The following is a 22,064-nucleotide window of genomic DNA, read 5'->3' on the forward strand; positions in this document are numbered from 1 at the left end:
TCTCTTACTCATGCGTATCTGTGTTTTAGTATACTAAATGAAATCTTGGTGGTTAGGTGGGTGATTTCCTGTGGATTAATACCCAGAGGAATAGCAAGAGTAACAACTCAATTTTATAGCATTTTGAGGTTGGCAGAACATTTTCCTCATGTCCATCCTCATTTTTCAGATGACATTTTTCAGAGATCATAGAATCATAAAAATATAATAATTAATAATTAGGATTCATATAGAGCTTTAGAAATACTACCTCTTTTGACCTTCTAACAACCTTGAAATGTAGGTTATCCTATTTTACAGACGATGAAACTGAAGTAGGCAGAAGTTAGGTGTCACAGAGTCACAAAGCTAGTAAATATCTAAGGGTAGATTTGAACTCAAGTCTTCCTGACTCCAACTCCAGTAATCTATTCACAGTGATGCTTAGCTGCCTAGGACCTTAGAGACCATCTAGTCTTCTCTTCCCCCAGTTTTAGAGATCATCAAATCATATATCATAAATTCAGGATTAGAAGGGATGTTAAAGGCAATTTAGTCCAATGTCCCTATTTGGCAAATGAGGAAACTGAGAATTAATTTGCCCAAGGTCATACCCCCAGGGTACCACTAGTAAATGTCAGAGCTAGATTGAACACACATCTTCTGACCCTCAAGTCTAAAACTCTTTCTAATACACCGTGTTGCTCATTTGTTTTTAGGATTTTTAGGGATCTTTTTAAAGGTAGTAAGTGTGATTCTTAAGTTTTGTAGGAGGTACTTTAGAGGCCATCTAGCCCAACCTTTTCTATGTAGAGAGAGGGAAACTGAGGGCCAGGGATGTGAGGACATATGTCCAAAGTCTTTGAACTAGTAAAAGTATCATAGTTTTCTCTGCCAGAGTTTATAATAACTTTCTTATATCTTCTCTTGGGTTCCCCAGTGTAGAGGAGTCCTCCCTGAGCGCATTCCTAAGAACTCATCCCCAAACCAGGGTTAAAGGCGTAAATGTTCCCGGTCAAGGGGCAGAAAGAGGAATGGCTTGGAAACAGCTTTTATGCTTGCTATATAGCCTCAGCTTACATATAGGAGTGAGAATAAATTATTAGAAAAGTTCTCAACTTTTTAATTTGATATTTAAAAAATTAATAATATATACATATATTTTTAAAAAATCAACAAATGTTTATTTTGTTTCCACCTCATCTACCTACCCTGAGGGGGAAGAGGAAGGAAAATAAAACCCTTGTAATCAATATTCAGAGCCAAGCAAAACAAATTTCTGAATTGGCCAATGTCCAAAAATGTGCATTTCATTCTGAATATTTAGTGCATCTCCTCTCCAGCAGGAGGTGTGTGGCATTCTTCATTGGTCCTCTAGAATTGTGGTAGGTCACGATGGTCAGTCAGGATTCTTAAGCCTTTCATTGTTCATTTTATAGTGTTGTTTTTATTGTATAAACTGTTCTATCTCAGTTCATTCGTTTCATTTGGCCAGTTGTTATATTTTTTTTCCTTTTGACCATCAGCAAGAGAGTCCATGTATGTCAGTGGGAATAAAAACCCCTAAGAGACAGGAATTATTGGTCTCCAAAACAACCTTTGTGAATTTTGATCGAAACAGCTGCATCGCCATAAGAACCTGCTCAAGCTGTTATCGAGGACAAGGTGAGTTCTAGGAGTTCGTGGTCCAGGAAGGAATCTAAGCTGAAATGCAGCAGAGTATTATAAAGAATAGAGATTATCTAATAATTACTTTTTGGGGGGGCAACTGAGGTTAAGTGACTTGCCCAGGGTCACACACAGCTAGTGTCTGAGTTCAGATTTGAACTCAGATCCTCTTGTCTCCAGGGCTGGTGCTCTATTCACTGTACCACCTAGCTGCCTAATAATTACTTCTTAATCATGAAAATATATCAACAGAGACATCAGATGAAATCCCAAGAAAGGAAAATCCTGCTAAACAATCTAGAGATGAAAAGCTTATGACCCACTTACTTAGATCTTCTAGCCCACAATTCTACTATTATTGGTGTTATTGTTATTGGATAGTAGAACTATTCAAATTCAGGATAATTTATCATCCCCACAAACCAAAAAACCTAAAAGTTATTTCAGCAAAGCAAAAGGTGAAAGGAAATAGTTAGTAACCTGGCCTATTGATCATTGTAGACAAATCAACCAAGTAATTCAATCAGAAGTCAGTTTTGGAAGAAAATAAATTCCACTCAGTTAAGATTAAGACTCCTTTGTCAGCCTTTTTTAATGCCATAAAGAACTTTTTTTTTCTTGGCATGGATTTCATATTCGTATTCCATTGATGTTATAAAAATACTAATAATATCAAATTTAGTTGTTTGGAGGTCAGTGTTTCGTCCATTTCATCCCAAATTTCTGGGATTCTTTGACATGATCTCTTCCACCAAAGGGTTTAAATTTTAGTTGTAGAAGTAAGAAATAATAATAACGATGATGATGATGATGATAAAAAGACAAAGCAGTAAGGTGAGTGCCAAAGGAGTGGGTTAGACACTAAATGCTCCCCAGAGTCAGGAGAATCTATTTTAGTTTTGCTTTGAATGTTTAGGGAATTTGATTCGACGTAACAACATTTGTTAAGCAGTACATGAAAAGCAAAGTGTCAGGAGGTGGATTGGGAAAATACTGGTGACCTTTTGTGCTAGATATTTTCTCAGGAGTCATGTCGTTTTCAAGCATCTGGGTGTCTCAATGGGTAGTGCTGGGCATAGAACCAAGAGAACATGAGCTCAAAATGGCCCTAGACACTTACTAGCTGTGTGACTCTGGGCAAGTCACTTAACCTTGTTTGTCTCAGAGTCTTCATCTGTAAAATGAGCTGGAAAAGGAAATTGCAAACCACTCTAATATCTCTGCCAAGAAAACCCCAAGTGGGGTCATGATGAGTCAGATCTGACTGAACAAAGATTTTGATAGGCTGCAACGTTGGGCCTGAAATTTAAAAAGATGACTATAAAGTTATGCAATTTGTAACCTGAGTTGAAAAAAACAACCAAAAAAAACCCAACAACAATAAAAAAAACACAGTACCACAAGTAAGAGATAGAAAAGCATGAGGAGACAGTAGTTTATTCGAAAAAGCTCTAGGAGATCCAATGTGCTATGAGTCAAAGAGTGTGCTATGCCAGCCAGAGAAACTGAACACGGTCTTAGGCTGCGTTAAGAGATATATGTTATACAGGGCCAGGCAGGTTGTGGTCTCACTGTTCTTCGTCCTAGCCAGACTATAGTATCTAGAACAGTGTGTCCTGGGCCTGATGGCCAAAAGGCTAGAGACTGTTATATAATGGAAGCATTTTCTAGTTCTCGTTTGCTGATTCTTCTCACAAGTACCAGAAACTAACAAATTGAAAGTCCCAGCCAAATGTACTATTTACTGCATGTTTCCTATCTATATCTAATGTAAATCTATCTGTAGAGAGATATATACATAATATATATATATATATATATATATATATATATGTACATATGGAGATGCATATATCAATATTTAAATAAATATATCTATATTGATATGTACATCTCTATATGTGTACATATACATATGCACACACACACATATTCTTTAAAGTTTAGAGACTGACTTACGTTAAGAGTTTTAGAAATTCATACCATGGACAGAATTAATGACCTCTTTTGTTTTTTTGTGGTTATTTGTTCCCCTCAGCTCTAAGAATTCATTGATAAGAAAGGTCTCTCAGATCCCAGCCCAAGGCAATGAGAGCAGACCCATCTCTATGAGGTGAATAATACATTAGCAAGGTCAGCCCTGGGGTGAGCCAGACTCTCTTTCCCTTCCTTCTTTCCCTCAACCAATTATAATTCTCAAAGATCCCAAAGCATAGCTTTGGGAATAGGAGAAGCAGATAATACCAGCAATCATTACCCTAGAATCTCTGGGAAGAGAGGAAGCTGGTGAAATATTACCCACATATATCAGAGAAGGGAAAGATAGCTATATAGATACAGATATAGATAAAGATGACATACATATAGCTATGTATGTGGAGAAAGTTGGGAACCATTTTGGTGCTGCCATCCAGTGAATCAGACCCAGGTGTCATACTGCATGACTCCAAGACTGCACAGCACAGGAATTGGAAACCCAGTTGGTCAGATAAGAACATCTCTTAGAGAGAGAGGTAGCAGCTGCTTTTTGAGCCTTACAATTCATGATCATTTTTGACTACAGATATCTTTCATTCATTTGTATAGTGCTTTGAGGTTTACAAAGCACGTTGTAAATATTATTTCATTGTTTTCTCACAACGATTCAGGAAAGTTCTTCTTCCGGTTTGACAGACAAGGAAACTAAGGCAGACAGAGATTAAATGATTTGCCCTGGGTCCCACAGCTAGTAAGTGTCTCATGGTGGATTTGAACTCAGATCTTCCTGACCCTGGGTCCGGTTCTTTATCCATTACACTGACCTAAATTTTGTGCACTGATCATTTTTCATTTCTCTAGTGTGGCTCCCGGCCTTAGAGAACATTTGTCACTAAGTCATTGGGAGAGTAATGGGATAGTATGATCATAATCATTCTTTCTGCTTGTATTTGAACCCCCAGCACTTAGCTCAGTGCCTGACACCTGATAAGTGTTCAATAAATTGCTTGTTGACTTATTCTTTAGGGACAGGTGTTTAAAAAGTAGCGACATTTTTTCTAAATTCAATATATGTAGTATGTGTGGATGTTATTTAAAAGAGAATATTGTTTGAGATCCCAGCTTTTCAAGATGACTGTTATGGTACTCTATTGGGTCCTTGTTTCAGCAGGGCCTCTTTTATGCAGAGTCTGGCCCTTATCTTTATATCTACCAATGAATCTGACATCGTTTCCACATGGAAATTTAAGAGAAGCAGAGGGCAGTTGAGAAGTCCCAAGAGTTTGGGAAATGTCTTTTCCTGGACCTTTCACACAAAGGATCCATGAAAAATCCAGAATCCTAGTATGCCTGATAATTGTAATTAAGTTCATTTTAACAAGCATTTATGAACTAGCTACTACAGAGCAGGCTCTGTGTTAGTAACTTGGGAAACAAAAGAAAAATGAAATCCATTTGTTCATTTATAAAGGGAAACCTAAATCTTAACGGTATCATAGAGAAGCATACTTAAAAGTTTTCCTTCCAAATAAAATCACTGGGACAATAGTAATGACCTTTGTTAGAATATTAGCTCCTTGAAGTTAGAGAGTTTTTTTTATTTATGTCTTTGTCTGCTCAGCTCCTAGTAGTGTGCCTAGAGTATAAATACTTGCTAATTGATTGATTAATTAGTTGATGTTATGAGACTTGATGAGATTTTTAATCTCTTTTCTATTTTCAGGTGGATTTACTGTGAAGACTGAACAACTGAAGTTTCTAAACTCTCCTAACCGAGTAGCCTTCCCATTTCCTCATGCCGCCATTATGGAAGACCTGGATGGCTCTGTCTCTGGGAACAAGGGAAGTTACCTTCTTGCTTCTGCAGAAAATCTGGCTTCTTCCTGTCAGGTCAACCAAAGCTTTGGTCAGACTGTCCAGGGCAGTGTTTGTGGCCCAGACATAATCTTTCATCGCATGTCTATTGGCTTGTAAGTATGAGATCTCTCCATTCTTACCCAAAAGAACATATCAAGCACACACTACCTTGGGTCTCTTCTAAAGGAAAGCAGTGCCTAACTTTCTAGATTTAAATGATTGGCTAACAAGAGTGGCACATCAAGGGATGAAGAAGAAATATTTACGAAGTACGTTTGCCCAAACTCTAGTTTGTGCCATGATTTTAAGTTGTCTTTTTTTTTTTTTACCAGTTAGCCTTAGATGTTTTTGGGAATTGGCCAAGGGCCCCTAAACTCTAATTGGCATTTCGGACTAACAGGATTCACTTCTACAACCTTCTGACTAGCAGAAAACTTGAAATAGATTTAAATTAAAAATGTTGTTTAAAAAGTTTCCAGCAGCATCTGTTCTCATCTATATTCACTTTGCCCAAGCGCACCCAAAGTGTTCACTGTGCTCCAGGGTAGCAATTGCTACAGCCTCCCATTACTTGCAAAGTTGCTTCCCTCCAATTCATTTTTTCCTTGTTAATTTCATGAACTATTGGATTCATACAACATATTTCCTATTAATATGGGAGAAAGCATTTCTTCGTTATGCTGCTCAGACTACCATTAAATCAGCAGCCTGGCTGTTTATAATGTATAATAGGCTGGCCACTGCTCTGCTAAACTTGCAGCTGATGATTGCCAAATGACCCGGTTTCTGTCTTTTTAATATTCTTTTTATGTTTTTTTTTCCCTTATCTTCTTTCCTCTTTGTTTTCAGGTATCTTATTTCCTTGTGATGTGACCTACTTGTATACAGTGAGCCAATCATAGCCTCACTAACATTTTATTTGAATGGATGAAATTGAGATGATGACATGATAGATGCCAGAATGATTTTTGAGTAGCCTTTGCTAATGAGCATCTCGTTTTATTCTAGTCTCATCAGCTTGAAAAATGTGCATTATCAGTTTCTATACTTATGGCCAATGTCAGAGGGTCACCATGGTCAAAGAATTCACCTAGTAGCCAACCTTCTGGGGATGAATCTTCTCATACATAGCTAAATTGGTCCCTGGACAGCTCACTCAGTCTATTAAATGCAGGGTGGTACTTGAAGCATTCCTGTCTTGCTAAAATATGACAGATGGTATTTTACTGCTATAGCCTTTAAAATCCCAAGACTACCTTTACACCTATGAGGAAGCATTGAAGTAAGACTTTGTGAAGGCGTATAGATGTGACATATAATATTAGTGAGCATCAGTGATTTGAAGATATACAGCACCAATATACGGAGTTTTCTTCATAATTCCCATCATAATTCCTGACTGAAGCTTGGCTTTTGTCAGAACCTGGTGACCTGGTTCTAATTATATGGTTATATAAGTGTTTCTACGGAAGACATTATGTAGGCAAGGTTACTCCAACACTTGACTGCTTCAGGATTATGTAAGTCTGCAGTCTATTTTACATAAGGTGAAGAGACCAAATTAATAGGCTTGGAAACCATATCATATGATTAGTGGTACTCATGTTCATGTAGTGCCTCTTGATTTAAGCTTTGAAAACTTCCCTAACAGAGATACTCCCAGTTGCATTTTTATATAAAACTCCTTGAGGGCAGGGAACTCTTTCCCATTTTGTATGTCCAGTCCCAAGTATGGCGCCTGGTACATTTGTCTTTCTTCTTGTTGTTGAGTTGTTTCAGTCGTGTCTGACGCTTCATGACCCCATTTGGGGTTTTCTTGGCAAAGATACTGGAGTGGTTTGCTATTTCCTTATCCAGCTCATTTTATAGGTGAGGAAACTGAGGCAAATAGGGTTAAGTGATTTGCTCAGGGTTAGACAGTTAGTAAATGTCTGAGATTGAATTTGAATTTAGATCTTCCTGATTCCAGGCCTGGTGCTCTATCCAGCATCCAGGTGCCTACCTTGTGTATAATAGGCACTTAATATATGCTATTGGATTAAATTGGATGACCTATTAGCCCTCTGGATCTCCTCTGAGTTCATCCCACCCTACTTCCAGTCACTTCTGGCTTCTTGTAGTTAGTGCGGCAGCTTTGTCATACATATGGTGAAATGTTTTTCTAAACCTATCAGAGGGCTTAAGTAGTGAAAATATGAGAGCTGAATAGAAAATCTGACATTCAAACACAAGAATCGAGAGAAGCATCAAAAGGTAAATACGAGTGAGAAAACATATGGGACTTAATGAAGTCAAACTATTTACATTCGTATATGGAAAGATGATTTGTATAACACCTAAGGACTTTATCGTGATTAGGGCAGTTAACAGGTGTCTACTTAAACACCTAGCATGAGTGTGAAACTGTTATGTTGGGATGATCTCAAAAGAAGAATGGAAGGATGAGAAAGAAAGATTCACCGGGAGAAGGGGGAAGAGAGAGGAAGAACGAGGAAATTCTCTCACATAAAAGAATATGCAAGGATGAGTTTTTACAAATGAGGGGAAAATGGCCGAGAGGGGGAGTAGCCAATACTTGAACGTGACTCTCTTCTGAACTGGTTCTAGGAGAGAAGAATTTATGTACGCACGCAGTTGGATATAAAAAGTTATCATGCCCAATAGGGAAATAGGAGGGGAAGGGGGCAAGATAAGAAGGGCAGATTAAGGAAGCAGTGGTCAGAAGCAAAACAGACTTTTGAGGAGGGGATAGGGTAATAGAGACAATAATAAATAGAAGAGAACAGGATGGAGAGATATACATAGCAATCATAACTGTGTGTAAATGGGATGAACTCAACCATAAAACAGAGGAGGGTAGCAAAATGTATAAGAAACTTGAATTCAACAGTATGTTGTTTACAAGAGACATACTTGAAACAGAAAGACACGGAATTAAAATAACAGTTTATTATGTTTTAGCTGATGTAAAAAAAGGCATGAGATGAATCATGATCTCAGACAAAGCAAAAGCAAAAATAGATGTGATTAAAAGAAATAATTAGGGAGACTACATTTTGCTAAAAGTACCATCGACCACTAAACAGATATGCACCAAATGGCACACACAGCATCGAAATTCTTGAAGGAAAAGTTAAATAAGTTACACATGGAAATAGTCTGTAAAACTATGCTAGTGAGGTACCAAAATTTATCCCTCCTATATTTAGTAACCATATAATAAAGAAGAATGAGGTTAAGGAGATAAATTGGCTATTAGAAAAATTAGATATGATAAAGTTTTGGAGAATATTGAAAAAGAATAAAAAGGAGTATACCTATTTCTTAGCTGTGTATAGCACCTTCACAAAAATCAATGCTGCATTAGGGCATAAGAACCTAACAAACAAATCCAGAAAAGAAAGCCTGTTCAGAATGCCTTCCAACACTCTTCCAACCTAATTAGGGCAAGAGATACAGTGTTGATTTAGAGGCAAGGATTTATGTAGTGGTATGCTAGTATATATTTAACAACCAGCTTTCAAAAAATGTGCCCAGGGCACACTTTTAAGTTGAATATGCTTTATTAATACTCTATCTACCACTTTCTTAAATTTCTTAAATCAACAAAATAATAAATCAAACCATGATTTATAACATTTGCCATTTTTTTGAGGTGTAAATGCTCACAATGAAAAAAATGAATAATTAACTCTTACAAGTTAGTTCTAGCTGACTCTAGCAAACCTCTGGACTTATGTAATCTTATCCAATGATAATAAGCTGAAATTTATAAAGCACCTTACAATGTACAAAGTGTCTCACATATATTATTGTAGTGGATAGTAATAATAAAACTTGGAGTTACAGGTATGATTATCTCCATTTTAGCAACAAGGAAACTGAGTCTCTGAGGGTTGTGACTTGTCCATGGTCAGAGTACAAGTAAGCTTCAGAGATTGTATTTGAAACCAGGTCTTTCTTTGGCTAGACGTTCAGCATTTTTCTACTATCCATGTTGTATTTTGGAGTAGGTAAGGCTCTCCATCTCTCTGGCCCTCAGTTTCCCCATGCGTAAAATTGGAACTTGGACTAAATACACAAATGTTTTCTTTTTTTTCTTTTAAGTTGGTGGTGGGTGGGAGGGAGAGAAAATAAATTCTTGCTTACTGAAAATAAAGTAAAAATTTTAAAATGACATATAAGGCTTCTTTGAGTTCCAAATATCATGGCCTACTTGCAATGGAGTAGAGGCCACCCAACAAGTATGGTTATTTTATTTTTCTTGTCACAAGTTCTATCTCATGACCCACTGACTACTTTAGTTTGAACAGCCTGCCATTATTTATCTTTTGATCTATATTCCCTATCGTGTTTGTACTTGCATCACTATTTCTGTAGATAGTGACCTTGTCTTCACATTTCCAACACCTAGCACGTAGCCTTCCATAGGAGAGGTGCTCTATAAGTACCAGTTAGTTGGTTGGTTTGCAGACAGCTACGGAAAACCTCTGCATCATAGCTTTGATTCCAAGACATTTGATCAATGCTTTACTTTGAATTGCTTTTTTTAAAAAAGAAAAAAAATGTATCATTCTCCATAATGCAGTTTTGACATCTGAAAAATATAGGCAACCTACAGATTTGTTTCTCCTCCATCGCTTCTTTGCCAGGTTAGTGTATGCTTCTGTATCACTTGCCACTTTTCTGCTTTTGTGTGGCTTCACTCTGACAGCCGCATTGTCAGAAGGATATAGATAACTAATGTTCATAATGGTTAGTGTTTGAGGTGAAGACATGACACTTACCTGTTGAAAGGCATTGCATGTTCTTTCCTTCACTGAAATGAGAAAATGCTTCACTGGCATAAGGACTGCTGTTTTTGCTCTTTCTACAAAAGCCTCCGTCTTTCCTTGACACTGACATATGTCTCCCATGAATACTGCAGATTTCAAGACTGTGTTTCTTATCCCAGGTTGTTTCTGCAAGTGTCATTCATCCCCAGTAGCCAGGGAAGTGTAATCTACCCTGCTGGAAGATGGAAACTCAATTTATGGGACCCTAATTTAGAGAAGAAAAGGTCTATAGAGACCATTTAAGTCAGCTGATCATCAATGAGCAGTCATTTAGTGCCTACTATGTTCCAGGCACTGTGTTTGAAGGATATAAAGATAAAATATGAAATAATAACTACTCTCATTGAGTTTTCACTCTTTTTTGGAGGAATAACATTATATATACAAGTTTATACAGAATAAATAGGTATATACATACATATAAATTATAAATACAAAATAAAAATGATTCACCTAGGGAAGGAGATCACTAGGGATCAGGAAAGACTGTGTATTGAAAGTGGTTCTCCAGCTCAATCTTGAAGGAAGTAAGATACTTCATGAAGTATCAAAGAGGAGGGAATGCCTTCTAAGTATGAGGAGCAAAGAGAAGAACAATTTGGTGGTACCAAAGAGTAAAGGAAGGGGAGCAATGAATAGTAAAGCTAAAGATATAGGCATTAGAATAGATTGTGAAAGGCTTTAAATGCCAAAGATAATTAAGTTTTGTCTCAGAGGTACTATGGAACCACTGGAGTTTAGTGAGTAGGGGAATAGCATGGCCAGATTTGTTTTTAAGAAAAATCACTTTGCTCTCAGTGAGCGAAATATACTGGAAAAGGGAGAGATTTGATGCAAAGAAAGCAATTAGGAGACCATTGTAATAGTCAAGATGAGAGGTGAGGATGGCCTAGAGTAACGTGGTTATTGTATGAATAGAGGGAAAGTTGCTAGTTCAAGATATATTAAAGAGTTGGAAATATCAACATTTGGCAATTGATTGAATATGTAGGGAGAGAGAAAGGAATAAGTCAAGGATGACCCTGGGCTTGCAAACCTTAGTGACTGTAAGGATGGTGGTACCTTCGATATTAATAGAAAATTTTGAAAGGTGGGTTTGGGGGAAAAGCTAATAAGGTATGTATTGGATATATTAACTTTGAGATACCTTCTACATATCCATTTCAACACCTCCAATAGCAGTTAGTAAGTTCAGAAGGGAAACAAAGACTGAATATATAGACTTGGCAGTTATCTCTATGGAGATTAAAACTGAACTTATGGGATCTAAGCTATCAAGTGAGAGAATGTAAAAAATATTATTACATTTTTTCCTATATTCTCTTACTTGGTGACCTAGAAAAAAGAGAAGAGGAGATGCGGCAGAACCTTGGAGTACATCTACAGTTAATGAGGGTGACATGCATGAAGGTTTAGCAAAAGAGACTTGGAGGGGGGCGGAGCCAAGATGGCAGCTGGAAAGCAGGGACCAGCCTAAGCTCCCCGCCGAGCCCCTCCAAAAACCTATAAAAAATGGCTCTGAACCAATTCTAGAACGGCAGAACCCACAGAACAGCAGAGGGAAGCAGGGCTCCAGCCCAGGACAGCCTGGATGGTCTCTGGGTGAGGTCTATCCTGCACAGAGCTGGGAGCTGGGAGCTGGGAATGGAGTGGAGCAGAGCCCAGCCTGAGCGGCGTGGACCAACAAGACCAGCAACTGGGCAGAGCATGCCCTAGCGCCCTGATTCAGTGAGCTGCGGCAGTTACGAGACTTCTCAACCCACAAACACCAAAGACTGCTGAGAAGGTTAGTGGGAAAAGCTGCGGGAGTGGAAGGAGTTCGCGGTTCGGCTTCCAGCCCCGGGGGCAGCGGAGGTGGGGCAGCTACGGCTGCTGCTGCTTCCGGCTCCAGGCCCACCTGGTGGGAGGAATTAAGTGGTGGATCAGAGCAGGGGTGCACAGCCTGCCAAAGATCTGAGCCCAGTTCGGGTTGGGGGTCCTTGGGGAAGGAGCAGTGCTGGTGCGGCAGAGCTGGCACCTCCCCCCCAAACGTGGAACATAGAACTCTGTAGTCTACAAACAGTCATACCCCACTGAAAAACTCAAAGGTCAAGTTAGTTGGCTGGGATTATGGCCAGGCAGTGAAAATGCACCGAGATTCAGTCTCAGACTGCATTCTTTCTTCGCTGACAAAGAAGACCAAAACATACAGACAGAAGAAATTAATAAAGTCAAAGAGCCTACAACAGAAACCTCCAAGAAAAACATGAACTGGTCCCAGGCCATGGAAGAGCTCAAAAAGGATTTGGAAAAGCAAGTTAGAGAAGTAGAGGAAAAATTGGGAAGAGAAATGAGAAGGATGCGAGAAAACCATGAAAAACAAGTCAATGACTTGCTAAAGGAGACCCAAAAAAATACTGAAAAATACACTGAAGAAAACAACACCTTAAAAAATAGATTAACTCAAATGGCAAAAGAGCTCCAAAAAGCCAATGAGGAGAAGAATGCCTTGAAAGGCAGAATTAGCCAAATGGAAAAGGAGGTCCAAAAGAACACTGAAGAAAATACTACTTTAAAAATTAGATTGGAGCAAGTGGAAGCTAGTGACTTGATGAGAAATCAAGATATTATAAAACAGAACCAAAGGAATGAAAAAATGGAAGACAATGTGAAATATCTCCTTGGAAAAACCACTGACCTGGAAAATAGATCCAGGAGAGATAATTTAAAAATAATTGGACTACCTGAAAGCTATGATCAAAAAGAGAGCCTAGATATCATCTTTGAAGAAATTATCAAGGAGAACTGCCCTGATATTCTAGAGCCACGGGGCAAAATAGAAATTGAAAGAATCCATTGATCGCCTCCTTAAATAGATCCCAAAAAGAAATCTCCTAGGAATATTGTTGCCAAATTCCAGAGCTCCCAGATCAAGGAGAAAATACTGCAAGCAGCCAGAAAGAAACAATTTGAGTATTGTGGAAACCCAATCAGAATAACCCAGGATCTGGCAGCTTCTACATTAAGAGATCGAAGGGCTTGGAATGCGATATTCCGGAGGTCAATGGAGCTAGGATTAAAACCTCGAATCACCTACCCAGCAAAACTGAGTATCATGTTCCAAGGCAAAATATGGATTTTTCAATAAAATAGAGGACTTTCAAGCTTTCTCAGTGAAAAGACCAGAACTGAATAGAAAATTTGACTTTCAAACATAAGAATCAAGAGAAGCATGAAAAGGTAATCAAGAAACAGAAATTGCAAGGGACTTACTAAAGTTGAACTGTTTTGTTTACATTCCTACATGGAAAGAGGACATGGATGATTCATGAGACCTCAGTATTAGGGTAGCTGAAGGGAATATGCATATATATATGTTTATGTATATATATAAGTGAATGTGTATGTATGTATATATCTATGTGTATATATATATATGTGTGACACAGGGTGAGTTGAAGATGAAGGGAAGATATCCAAAAGAAATAAAATGAAATTAAGGGATGAGAGAGCATCATACTGAGAGAGGGAGATAGGGAGAGATAGAATGGGGTGGATTATCTCACATAAAGGTGGCAAGAGGAAGCAGTTTTGTGGGAGGAGGGGAGAGGGCAGGTGAGGGGGGAATGAGTGAACCTTGCGCTCATCAGATTTGGCCCGAGGAGGGAATACCATACATACTCAGTTGTGTATCTTACCCCACAGGAAAGAAGAGGGAGGAAGATAAAAAAAATAAAAGGGGGGGATGATGGAGGGGAGGGCAGATGGGGGGGGAGGTAATCAAAAACAAACACTTTGGAAAGGAGACAGGGTCAAGGGAAAAAATTCAATAAAGCGGGATGGGCTGGGAAGGAGCAAAAGGTAGTTAGTCTTTCACAACATGAGTATTGTGGAAGGGTTATACATTATGATACACATGTGGCCTAGGTTGAATTGCTCGACTTCTTAGGGAGGGTGGGTGGGAAGGGAAGAGGGGAGAGAATTTGGAACTCAAAGGTTTAAAATTAGATGTTCAAAAACAAACAAAAAAAGTTTTTGCATGCAATTAAAAAATAAGATACACAGGCAATGGGGCGTAGAAATTTATCTTGCCCTACAAGAAAGGAAGGGAAAAGGGGATGAGAGGGGAGGGGAGTGATAGAGGGGAGGGCTGACTGGGGAACAGGGCAATCAGAATATACGCCATCTTGGAGTGGGGGGGAGGGTAGAAATGGGGAGAAAATTTGTAATTCAAACTATTGTGAAAATCAATGCTGAAAATTAAATGTCAAATAAATAAATTTAAATTTAAAAATTTAAAAAAAAAGAGACTTGGAAATACTCCTCCAAAGAGAGGGGGATGGAAGAAAGAGAGAGAGAGAAAAGGAGAGAGAGAGAGGGAGAGAGAGAGACAGCGACAGACAGAGACAGAGACAGACAGAGACAGAAATAGGAACAGAGACAGAGATATTATGAAAACCCAGAGTAGCCAGAGGAAAAAAGTGGTCAACAGAGTCAAATGTGGCAAATACATTAGGATGGGGACTGAGAAGAGACGATCAAATTTGATGAGAGATATTAACTTTGGAGAAAGCAGTTTCAGTTGAATGATTAGGTCAGAAACCAGATCACAGAGAGCTTAGAGTGAGAGGAGAGGAAGTGGAGGGACCAAGTGTAGACAGAGATGCTTTGATCTGCACAGTATCTTACATGTGTTATCTCGTTTGAACCTCGTAACAACTCTCAGAGGTATATTCTATTTATCATCTCTGTTTCACAGATGAGGAAACTAAGGTTAAGACTGTATAAGAGACTTTCCCAGGCTCATATAGCTAGTCAGTATCAGAGACAGAATTCAAACCTATGTCTTTTTGATTTCAGGTCTAATGTTTTATCGATTAAGCCATGCTGCTTCTCATAGTCTCAAAATAATGTGAATTACACCATTTTAGAGAATACAAGGAGATAATATTTTAAATCCTCTAATTTAATTCACATCATGAAAAACCAAGCAGACCTTCAAGACCAAATATGAAAACAAGATCATTTTCATCCTGAAAAACGACCTTGGTTGGCTTGCTCATGCCAACTTTGGTTTGCTTCCTTCCTAATTCTGCCAGAGAGGAGGAGGTTAATGCTCTTGTTTATCACCTTGATTCTTAGATCTTGGCTAATATCCTCTCCTGTAGTGCATGCGTTCAGTTTTTACCTATGTAGCGGCTCTTAATGTGTCAGTGTTCAAAGTATGAGACACCCCCTGCTTCTGCGAATTCAAAAGTAGAGAAGAGTTCAAATGGAAATTTTGGCCTAGCTTTTCCTTTAATAATCGCCTAACTCTCCTTCCTAGGGATAACAGTCATAGCATCACTAATGGTGTCTCTTCAATTCTCACAACACCCCTGTGAGACAAGCGAGTTCAAAGAGGTATGATCTTCATTTTACAGCTAGAGTTACAGAAATAAAGTCAAGTAGAAAATAATCTAGGAATCATAATGGACCACAAGCTGATCACACGTTAGCTGTGTAGTGTTTTTTAAAAGGATGTAATACAATTTACTCAAAAATTAAAGGGCAGCATTTAGCCACTGGGAAGTATTCTTTCCTTTGTAGCTGCTACCATGAAAAGTGCTAATTTGAGAAATTCAGAAAACTTAGTTTTAGCCCAGAAAAAAATAATTGAAATACAGAGTTAAAAAAATAGAAACCATAGGGAGAGTTTCAAGCAATTGAGTTCATCCAAACAACAGGACAGAAGGCAAATATTTTGAGGAATGAGAATTATTATCAGGAGAAAATGTTGAACATCTGTTTTCTATCTTCAATGAGCAAGAAGAAATGGGAAAAGATTTCCCTTACATCACAGCCTATAAGGAACTTAGAGTATCATAGGTGGTGTGAAGGCTGGTGCCATTTTTGCCCAGATGTTTCGGGTGACTTGAATTATGTCCAGCCTTGCAATAACTGATGAATTCAGTAGAGATCATTAGAATGAGCAGAAACATGGGTTAATTGTTCATATTAGTGCCACAGACTAGCTAAGAATGTGAAAAATCGTTCTGTAACAACATAAGGACTTATACGCTCATGTCTTGTCCACCCTCTTGCATGATTTACTCTAAGAAGGGGGTTGTTAATCTTTTTTGTGTCTTGATCCCTTTGGCAGTCTGGTAAAATCTATGGATCCCTTCTCAGAACAATGTTTTAAGGGCATAAAATAAAATACATAGGACTATAAAGGAAACCAATTACATTAAAATACAATCTGTAGCCAAGAAGATGGCAATCATGTGTGATCTAGAGGAGGGCCAAATAATTATAATAATTTAGAAATAATGATGGAGATATCTACAGCAACTGCAACGTGGCATGAAACATATATGATTTCTACCGCCAAAAATCCCTCATCAGTACTGCTGATAATACTGTGGTCTATTGCCTATAATCATAATTGAAGGGCATGTTAAATTGCAGTTGGAGGTTAGTGAAAATAAAGGTGCAATTATTTTCTGAACCAAGTTCATAGACCCCCTGAAATCTATGCACAGATACAAGTTAAGAACCTTTGTTCTAGGATGTTGGCCAAATTCTGTGTATTTTTAGACTTTGAACTGGAATTTAATGTTTTGGGGAAAAATTTCTTGGATGCCACTATTTTCTTATTTTAAGGGCCGCCTGACCCAGTCTAGAAGTGAAAGAATCTACTTTTGTCAAATTGACCAGGGTGAGTGCCTAGACATCTCATTGCTCAGCCTATAACGTCCCTAGGTGACGAGAGACCTGGTGAAATTATGGTGTCATCATGAAAGAGTTAATGTGAGGACGCCAAAGCAATAGGAATAGATTCCAACACATAGCCATGCCACCAAAAATAGTTTGTGGTGTTCACAATTTCCATTTTACCCCTTTTGCTTGATAACAGAGTAGAAGAGGAACAGTGATGAGTACTAATATCCAGTAGATGCTTGCAGCGCCATTTGGGGGTTAGCTATTATGATGGGTGCTGGTTTAGGAGATGCATAATTATAATGGGTTTATTCGACAATTGTACCAAATTGAAAGCATTTAGAGCTAAATGTGGTGTTTGTCTTGATACACAGAGTTATGGACCCTCAGGATAAGTAAGCTAATGGTATAACATGAACCAGGGAGTTAATATTTGTTCTAGTTGGTGTTGTTGATTGGTTCAGCAAATCCTTTGTGGGCACTAGACATGCAACAGTTCTGCACAGTACACTTGCGCTAAATTACATAACCGTTTATACAACTGGTATGGCAAATCGGTGCTTAAACAGGAAGGTTCTAGCTAGAAATTCCTCCATATTTCTAAAGCAGATTGTCCCTCCCCCCAGTTGAAACCTTCCCCACCCCAATCTCCACCACCCCTCCATAAAAGAAAAGAGAAAAAAATGCCTCATAGAAGATCTATTATCCCCCCACCCCGCTTAGTCTACAAAAGCTGCTGTGAATGCAAAGCAAAGAGTTAATTTTGCAAATGGACTGGTTGCCTCCTGATTTTTCGCACATAAAGCCAGGAGAAGTTCAGGGAGAGACGTCTTCTCCCAGTAATGAAGCTTTCTGCTGCTAATGGCCCATGCAGACTCCCTTGGCTCCTCCAAATTAGAAATACTTTTGTGCTCCTTTGCTTCATTAACAGTAAAGAGAGGTAGATTGGTGGCTATTTAGGGCACGGTGAAATTGGTGGCTATTTAGGGCAAACGAAAATTGTACTAATTATGGTTGGGAAATTCTCTTCGTGGTGCGGTTCCACTTTTGATGTTCCTTTGGCACTTTACAGAAATTGCCCGCTGCTAGTTCTGCTATAGTTTGGCCTAGAAGAATGTGAGCTGATTCAAGCTTCATTTTTTCCCCTCATTTGATGGTCATTGAAATACCCTGGGTAGAGTGGGAGGTAGATTTTTTAAAATTGCTTTTCAGACTGTACTGTGTATTTCTCATTTCCAGTGTTTATCCAGAGCTCTTTGATACCCTCCTTATCCCTCTGTATTAAAAAAAATGATGCAGTATAGATTTCATAAAAAAAAAATCTCATCCCATTTAAACCTCTTCTGGAAGCAAGGAAGGTTATTATGTAATGCTGATGGGTGACACCATTTATTGTATGATCTAACCAGTCTTTTCTAGTATATCTACCTAGAATCTGCAGCCACCCTAGACTTTGTGGGGGAGGGGAGTAGCTTTGTTAATAGTTCTAGATTAGTCAAGTCAAATCAACAAGTATTTATTAAGGACTTAGATTGTTACAGATGTGTTGCTAAGTGCTAGGCATATAAAGATAAAATTACAGTTTTTGCTTCTGAGGAACTTAGCTTCTAATGAAAGAGACAATATCATTCTCACCAAAGGATCACTGGACCAGGAATCAGGAGATGGGGTCTGAGCCTGGGCACTCTGTAGCCTTAAGTAAGTCATTTAATTTCCCCTGAGCCTCAGTTTCCTCATCTTTAAAATGAGGTATTGGGCCTACAAGTTAAAACATTTCTGGCTATAAAATTTCATTCCTTTAAGCATGTTGCCATCCACTTAATTTACCACTGCCACCTATCCCCACCTTCTTTTGCCCATTTATACTTCTTTTACTTGTTGCCCACAGACAACAAATTATTAATAGAGTCTACTGCCTAATATAGCATTTTCTATAAAATAATAGAAAGAAGAGGCCTAGTGGATTCAGTTTCTGATCTGCTGCCCAATCAGGACCCTTTGGCTCATAAACATGATCCAACTTATTTTAGGGGAAATCACAACTTCCCTTCCACTCCCACCCCACCCTTTACCCCCTCTGAACCACATCATGTTTGGAGAGAATGTTCCATGTTTGGTGATATTCCAACCAGGGAAAAGGAGAGAAACTGATTCTTTTCTGGCGTGCGAATGTGTGTCTGTGCTTTGGAGAATGCCTATAGAACTTGATCTGATCAGCAGTGAGGATGAGGTTGGGAAAGCATAGAGAAGTGAAGAAGCAGAAACAGTGGTGTTTCCTTTCCAACAAGTATTTGAGGGATCTAGGAGAAGGAAAAAGCGTTTAAGAATATAGTCCTTAGCTCATGCTCCTAATTCTTCACTCTTTCTCTTTCACCTCTATTTTTTTCCTGTTCCCTTTCCAGTTACCCTTTGGTCCTCTGCATTTGGTTTCCTTTAGCAAAGGTAGCAACTACCCCAACCATTCTGTTTCCTTTCAGTCAAAGATAGCTGAGAAAGCTTTTCAAATTACAAATTCTCTCCAAAGTCTCTGAAAGTATGAGTACATGGGAACAAGGGATTTGTTTGTCATACATATAAGTTTTATCTATATGCTATATTTTATTTATAAACTACCTTCTCCCTGTTTCACCTCCATCAGAATTGCTAACATTTATTTATTTATCTATTTATTTGACTACAACAAAGCATTTTTTAATTTGTTTTTGTGCAGACCAGTGATCATTCACTGGCAAACAAACATATTCTTACCTAGATCCATTGAACCATTCTGTGGCTGCTCAAGCCTTCCAATAAGTAACATTTAGACACCACTTTCTATATACTAGACACTGTGCTAAGCACTTAACGATTTTATTTGGTCCTCACAACAACCATTGCAGGTGGGTGCCATTACTATCTCCACTTTACAGATGAAGAAACTGAGGCAAACAGTTTAAGTAACTTGTCCAGGGTCACACAGCTAATAAGTATCTGAGGTAGGATTTGAATTCAGATCTTCCTGACTTCAGGCCCAGTGCTCTATCCACTACATCCCCTAGTGTTTTATTTGATACTTTTTAAAGGCTACTTTTTGCTTCACAATGCCTCTCCCAGTAGAACCCTCCCTTGCAAAAAATAAGTAAAGTCAAAACAAATCAACATATTGACCATGTCTGAGAATGTATGTCTCATTCTGTACCTATAATTCACCACTTCTCTCCCAAGACAGAGAAGGCATACTTCATAATCAGTCCACTGAAGTCATGACATATCACTAAGTTGATCTGGGTTTTTGAAACTTTTAGTGTAGTTTTTCTGACTTCTTTTCTTCTTCTTCCTTCACCTTCCATTCTTCCTCTCCATCTGCCTTGACACTTTAAGAGAATCTTAGCCTTGGGCCCCCACCATCCCGATTGGTAACTGTCTGGCTAGATCACTATCTCAGGTCCAAGAAGCGAACTCCATGTCCTGGTCTATCCTGGGAAGGAAAAGCTACAACTTAGCTAAGGAGAATATTGAGGTCTAAAGATTCCATCAAAGGACTTCCAGGAGCTGTGTGTCAACCCTTCTTCACATGTGCTCTCAACTTGAGTCTGCTTTCCCCTGGACTCTATTTGCATTATGGCACAGACTTTTGAGGAGAATATTTTGGACCAGCTGGGCTTACTACACCATCTGAGAAAATTCCCCTTACTAAACAATAATTAAGTCTGGCTGACTAATTGATATCAACTAATAATCCTCAGAGAAGTTTATTGGTAGAGCTTATGAGATGTACTACCTCCCCAAACCCCTCAGGGCTTACTTCTAGAATCCTGAGGGGAGATGGAACTCCCTGGGAACTCAATCTATCATTGCAAGTCAGGGTTAGGAGAATAGGGGTAGCTACAGAGCATGGGTAGCTAGGTGGAGCCGTGAATAGAGAGCACTGGGCATGAAGAAGACTCATCTTTCTGAGTTCAAATCTGGCCTCAGATGCTTACTAGCTGTGTGACCCTGGGCAAGTCACTTAACCCTGTTTGCCTCAGTTTCCTCATTGTAAAATGAGCTGGAGAAGGCAATAGCAAACCACTCCAGTATCTTTGTCAGGGAGTGGTCAGAGGGGTGTGTCTGAAAGATCAACTACTATTCTATTTGATGAAGCAAAATGTTTACCTTTAGCTGTGCAACTAGGTTTTATCATTGTGAAATTTTGCTAGAATTTTAAGAGTCAGTCACCAATTAGGGTGTTGTGAGGGGGTCATGCAGAATTGGACACGACTAAAAATGACTCAATAACAATGACAGAGCATGTGTGCAACAAATATAAGATAGTTTCAGGAGGGAGGGCATAAGTAGTTAGAAGGATCAAGTATGGCTTCATGAAAGCACATAGATGGTGCAGTGGATAGAGAACTGGACTTGAATTCAGAAAGACTCAAGTTCAAATATGGCTTTGGACACTTACCACCTCTGTGACCCTGGACAAGTCACTTTAATTGCTATCTGTCTGAGTTTCCTTATCTATAAAATGAGGAAAATAATAGCACCCACCACCCGGAATTGTTGTGAAGATAAAATTAAATAATGCTTGTAAAATTCTTTGCAAACCTTAAAGTGTTGTATTAGTAATAGTAATTAGTAATAGTAGGTGGTACTTGAGCTAAGCTATGAAGCAAACCAGTGATCCCTAAGGTTCAGCAGTAAGGAGGGAGAGCATTCGAGACCAGTATAAAAGCATGGTGATGAGAGAAGCAGTATTAAGGATGAGGAAGACCAAGTATTTCAGAAAGTCTGTACTGTAGAATTCAAGTATAAGCAGGTTAAAGCCTATATCACCAATGATAAGTTGTGTTTATTCAAGAAGGGACAGAGGTGCTCTGGTAAACATTTAATAATCAACCTTATCCAAAAAAGTGCACAAGATACATCTTTAAGTTTAACCTGCATATTGACATTTTATTCATTACTTTCCAAGTCTAGACCAGTAGTGTCAAACTCAAAAAATAAAACAAAACAACAACAAAAACCAACAGAGGGCTACTAAACTGTCCATAAGAATCCCTGTGGCTATATCTGGACTTAGAAAACCACATATTAACATTATGC

General features: G+C 38.6%; 1 protein-coding gene across 1 annotated transcript in view; it reads left to right on the top strand.

Annotated features, from left to right (window-relative positions):
• PKHD1 (PKHD1 ciliary IPT domain containing fibrocystin/polyductin) overlaps positions 1–22,064 on the top strand; it is a 638,127-nt gene that overhangs the window by 315,204 nt on the left and 300,859 nt on the right. Inside the window, exons 48-49 of the mRNA XM_036768333.1 lie at positions 1,512–1,644; positions 5,348–5,594. Coding sequence (XP_036624228.1) covers positions 1,512–1,644; positions 5,348–5,594 — 380 coding nt within the window. The remainder of the gene's footprint in view (positions 1–1,511; positions 1,645–5,347; positions 5,595–22,064) is intronic.

The sequence above is a fragment of the Trichosurus vulpecula genome, chromosome 7 (assembly GCF_011100635.1).
Source record: "Trichosurus vulpecula isolate mTriVul1 chromosome 7, mTriVul1.pri, whole genome shotgun sequence".
Classification (NCBI taxonomy): Eukaryota; Metazoa; Chordata; class Mammalia; order Diprotodontia; family Phalangeridae; genus Trichosurus; species Trichosurus vulpecula.